Consider the following 5,264-nt stretch of genomic DNA (forward strand, 5'->3'; position numbering starts at 1 on the left):
CTCTCACATAGGGAGAGCAGATGAAATGACTATAAGGAAATTTTGATGTTTAATTTGTTCTTTGAAGATTAGTGAGCCAGACAGTGAAATATCCATCTCAGATAGTTAATTTTTAAGTGGAAAATCTTGTCATTAAAAGGACTCTTTTTTTTTGTCTCTGTCAGATATTTTTATGGTCTAACTGAAATGAATTAGTCATGGGACTTCCCTGGCAGCCCAGTGGTTAAGACTTCACGCTTCCAATGCAAGGGGCACAAGTTTGATCCCTGTATTGGGAAATAAGATCCTATATGCCTCATGACATGGCCAAAAAAAGAAAGTCTTGGCAATTTCCTTGTGGTCCAGGAGTTAGGACTCAGTGCTTTCACCCCTCTGTATGTGGGTCAAAAAGTGAAAAACAAAACTGAAGGTTTTTTTTTTCTTTTTTAAAGAGGGAACAGTCATAATGTTTGTAGTTAATTTTAAAACAAAGTTGAAATATCATTTTGCTGATTTATACATGAGATTTTAACTGACTAGATAGTGCTATAACCATTAATCTGTTTAACCATTAATCTGTTTAATTTTTTGCTATTTTGCTTAAAGTTTGTTACTAATACATGTATTGACAGAAAAATCAGACCCTTCAAGGCTACCCAGCACTGCAGCAAAAGTTCTGTCAACCTGATTAGACATCATTTCTCTCTCAGAAATGGTGCTGACTTCAGAGTTACATTGCTAATCTGGTCAGTCTCTTCAGAAACATTGAAATTGGAGAAATCAGTTGTAAATGTTACCAAGATTTAGTCTGTTCTCTGAACTGTGGGAGAACTTACCTGATTTACCTGAACTACGGTGTTCATTTGCGTAGGACCAAGATCTTTCAAATAGTACTGAGATTATTGAAAATTTTTTCCTTCAGAGAGTGCCATGAGTATATAATGGACTTTTGAAGCCTAAAGTCATCTCTCTAACTATAATTTTACTTTTTATAAGATAATCTCCATCACTCAAGGATCAGAGAACCTTTAGTCCTTCTTAAATTCTCTCTAGGAGCCTTCTCAATACAGATTGTGGAGTCCTGTAGTTAAAAGGTAGAAGGCAGTCTTCTTCCAGCATGCTTTGTTTTTGTTTTCGTGTAGCTCTTTGCTGTGCATTTTCTTGCATATGAAACTTCTATTTTCCAATTTTCATGTACTGAAAATACTACATAAAGGATAGTCTCTGTGGAAATAGACACTAAACATTTATGGAGTATTTGTTATACCATTAAGATTTAAATTCATCTTTGATATTTTACTTGATATTTTTCTTTCTTATCTTTCAAAAAATTTAGTCATTGAAGGAAAACCTTGCAAGGTGTTGGACCCATACTGAAGCAGAGAAGATGTCCTTTGAAACTCAGAAAAAGAACCTTGATACAGAAAATCAGTATCTAAGAACATCTCTGGAGAAGGAAGAAAAAGCTTTGTCTTCATTACAGGAAGAGTTAAGGAAATTAAGAGAACAGATTAGGCTATTAGAAGATAAAGGGACAAGCACTGAATTAGTTACAGAAAATCAGAAACTTAAGCAGCATTTGGAAGAAGAAAAGCTGAAAACGCACAGTTTCCTTAATCAAAGGGAGACTCTGTTGGCAGAAGCAAAGATGCTCAGGAAGGAACTGGAAAGAGAACGACTAATAACCATGGCTTTAAGGGTAGAACTCCAACAGCTAAGCTCCAGTCACTCATATGGCAACTCAGACTCGGCTGGTGTAGTGACTGAGAAAAAGGAAATAGAAATGTTACGGGAAAGACTCACTGAGCTGGAGCGCAAGCTAACCTTTGAACAACAGCGTTCTGATTTGTGGGAAAGACTGTATGTTGAAGCAAAAGATCAAAATGAGAAACAAACTGATGGAAAAAAGAAAGGGAACAGAGGAAACCATAGAGCTAAAAATAAATCAAAGGAAACATTTTTGGGTTCTGTTAAGGAAACATTTGATGCAATGAAGAATTCTACTAAGGAGTTTGTGAGGCATCATAAAGAAAAAATTAAACAGGCTAAAGAAGCTGTAAAAGAAAATCTGAAAAAATTCTCAGATTCAGTTAAATCCACTTTCAGGCATTTTAAAGATACCACCAAGAATATCTTTGATGAAAAAGGCAATAAAAGATTTGGTGCTACAAAAGAAGCCACAGCTAAAAAGCCGACAACATTTAGTGAATATTTCCATCCACAGTATAAGGCACGTACACAAAACCAGAATAGTAGAGGCCCTACTATGCAGAGAGAGGGAAGGAAAGAAAAGCCTCATTTTGAAGAATTTGGAAAAAATACAAATTCACAGAAATGCAGTGCTGAGCATGACTGTGGTGGAAATTATAATTCCTTCAGAAAGGCTTGTTCTGGTGTATTTGAATGTGCTCAACAGGAATCTATTAACCTTTTTAATGTTAAAATGTTGAATCCTGTAAGGATAGATGAATTTAGACAGTTAATTGAAGGGTATTTATTAGAAAAACTGGATAGTTTTCATCATTGGAAAGAACTTGATCACTTCATCAATAAGTTTTTCCTAAATGGTGTCTTTATACATGATCAGAAGCTCTTCACTGACTTTGTTAATGATGTTAAAGATTATCTTAAAGACATGAAAGAATATCAAGTAGATAATGATGGCGTATTTGAGAAGTTGGATGGATATATATATAGACACTTCTTTGGTCACACCTTTTCCCCTCCATATGGACCCAGGTCGGTTTACATAGCACCATGTTATTATAATAGTTTTTAACATTTGTAGATTGAATAGCATTTTTATAATTTGATAAGTTTCTTAGAATGCTACTGCAGTTGACCCTTAAACAACCTGGGGGGTTAGTCTGCTTATGACCTATGGTCAGGCCCTCTGTATCAGCATTTCTGCATCTGAAGATTCAACCAGCCACAGACCATGTAGTACTGAAGTATTTACTATTGAAAGACATCCAGGTATAAATAGACCCAAGCAGTGCAAACCCACATTGTTCAAGGGTCAGCTGTATTTGTTGTAAAAGTACTTTTTGTAAACAAAAGTACTATGTGTAAAAGTACTTTATTGCCTTGGAATTTAGGATAAATTGAAAGATTAAATTTTAAGTTGAAATCTATTACAAACTGAAAATGTCATAAAATCAGTTTGACTTGAGCAAATGGTTTAATTTCTACCTTAAAAAATCTGAGGATATAAAATTCTATTTTAGCCTATTTCATGTTTTTCATTATACTTTATATGAAAAGATAATCACCTTAAGTTAAATTATTTCCTTAATCTTTTATTTACCTACTCACTTTGGGAAGCTAGGAGTGAAAAATACAAATTTCTCTTTGAATCAGAGTAACAATTCAAGTGTCCCACTTGCTTTGTGTATTCTACTTACCAACTAAATTATGATATTTAATACATTTATTATAGAATTATTATTGGTAAAGGTAGAGGTATGATCAAAGGCCAAGTTCTTAGCAAGCCACAAGTTCTCATGCGTGTGCTTTATATATAACCTTTAAAAATAACATTGTATTATCCATTGCTTACCAGCTTTCTATTCTGTAACATGAAACTCTCCTAATCTTTGAATGTTAGCTTTATTTTTTAACCTTTGAGATAGTTTTCTCTATATATAGCTTTCTGAATAAATGTAATGTGTCAATAAAATAATGAGATTGATTTTGGTGTCTTTAGTCATTAAATAAATATCTAGTGCAAAGTACTATGAGGCTGTCCTGAGGAAAGAAATGAAAAATTCTTGCTGTCAAGGAGCTCAGAAGCTTTTGGAGAATTAGGTCAATACAAGAAATGCAGTGGAGATGTGGAGGCATATTATATGGTGGCCTCAGTCAGCAGATGTTTGGGAAGTCTTCATAATAAGATGGTCTTTGAGCTAAACTTCTTTTTAACTGGTTTTTGAAGAAGTAGTGAAAACTTGGCTGCAGCTGGTGGAGTACATTCCACTCAAAGGGAACTTCATTTGCACTGATTTGGAGATGTGAAGACATGCTGTGTTAAGGAGACAAGGTAGAGCTGGGGTGTGAACAGAAGAAAAGATTCAGATCATGAAGAACCTTTCCGCTGGAGGACTTGTTTTATTGCATTTTGGGTCACTGGCAGCAGCCTGAAGGGTTTATTGGAAAGAGTGAAGCTAGGTGCTGAAAAGTGGTTTTTGAAACAACACAGACATGAGCTGATGAGTATCTGAACTAGGGCAGTAGCAGGAATAGAAAGGAGGAGACAGATTTGAATGGTATATAGTAAGTAAAATTCTTGTGAAATAGAAGTAGAAAGTAACAATGCCTTTTGAGATTTCTGGGTTGGGTCACTAGTTATATAGTTACATGTATATGTCTATGTCTATAGTTATAGGTGTATATATAACTGTCTATAGTTATAAATGGACATCAGCTACACTAAGGAATACCAGAAGGTTTTGGGTGAGGGGAATTGAAAATGAGTTGTTTAGTTATCTGTTCACATATAAGTACAGAGAATTAGTTGGCCATTGGTTATGTGACTCTCTCTAGCCCAGACTCTGTATATATGTAGATAGTCTAGGCTGGAGGTGTTTATCAGACTCCTGAGGAACACCAACATCCAAGGGGTTGTAGAGAAAGAAGGCTGAGAATGATGGGCAGAGAGTGGCATTGTGAAAATCGAAAATCATCTCAAGTAAAAGGAATAATGTTACATCCCCCCCCCCCCCAAAAAAAAATAAAGAATGGATGTCTTGGTTGGGAATTGGATGGCCATGGAGTGTTTTGTTGAAGTAGTGACAAAGGTGTGATTATGGAGATTAAGAACTACATGTAGATATTGTTTATAAGCTTTAGCTGTTAGAGCATGCATGCGCATGCAGAAAAAAGAGGGAGAGAGATAGGGAGGGAGGAACTCTGTAGGAGATGTGTATGTATCCGTGCTGAGAGAGGAAGCCACTTGGGGAGGGGGAATTAACTTTAATAGGAAAGGAGAAAAAATAATGGAAACACATCTCATCATTTTATTGTCACATTTCTATTTATCTTTTGAGTGTTTCTCCTCTTTGCCAGCACAGTTATGTTTGTCCATTTTTTCTTTCTGTAGGATAAAAGTATAAACTCACTGAAATCTTTTTCATATGGTTATACTAAGGATTATATACTTCAGATTCATTTACTATCCTTTTTCGGTGTTCAAATAATAGATTAATGGAGAAAAAAACATTAAAATTGTTTCCTGTTTAAATAAATTTAACTCTAACCTGGATGAAAAATGTGTTTACTGCTTTCAG

General features: G+C 35.0%; 1 protein-coding gene across 7 annotated transcripts in view; it reads left to right on the forward strand.

Annotated features, from left to right (window-relative positions):
- Nucleotides 1-5,264, forward strand: part of CCPG1 (cell cycle progression 1) — a 69,233-nt gene that overhangs the window by 34,764 nt on the left and 29,205 nt on the right. For all 7 annotated transcript variants that reach the window (XR_011258231.1, XM_069596450.1, XM_069596448.1 and 4 more), the window contains one exon: nt 1,316-2,718. Coding sequence is in view for 6 of the 7 variants with exons in the window: in XM_069596450.1 (XP_069452551.1) it covers nt 1,316-2,718 (1,403 nt within the window). In the remaining variant the exon portion in view is untranslated. The remainder of the gene's footprint in view (nt 1-1,315; nt 2,719-5,264) is intronic.

This window comes from Ovis canadensis, chromosome 7, assembly GCF_042477335.2.
Source record: "Ovis canadensis isolate MfBH-ARS-UI-01 breed Bighorn chromosome 7, ARS-UI_OviCan_v2, whole genome shotgun sequence".
Lineage (NCBI taxonomy): Eukaryota > Metazoa > Chordata > Mammalia > Artiodactyla > Bovidae > Ovis > Ovis canadensis.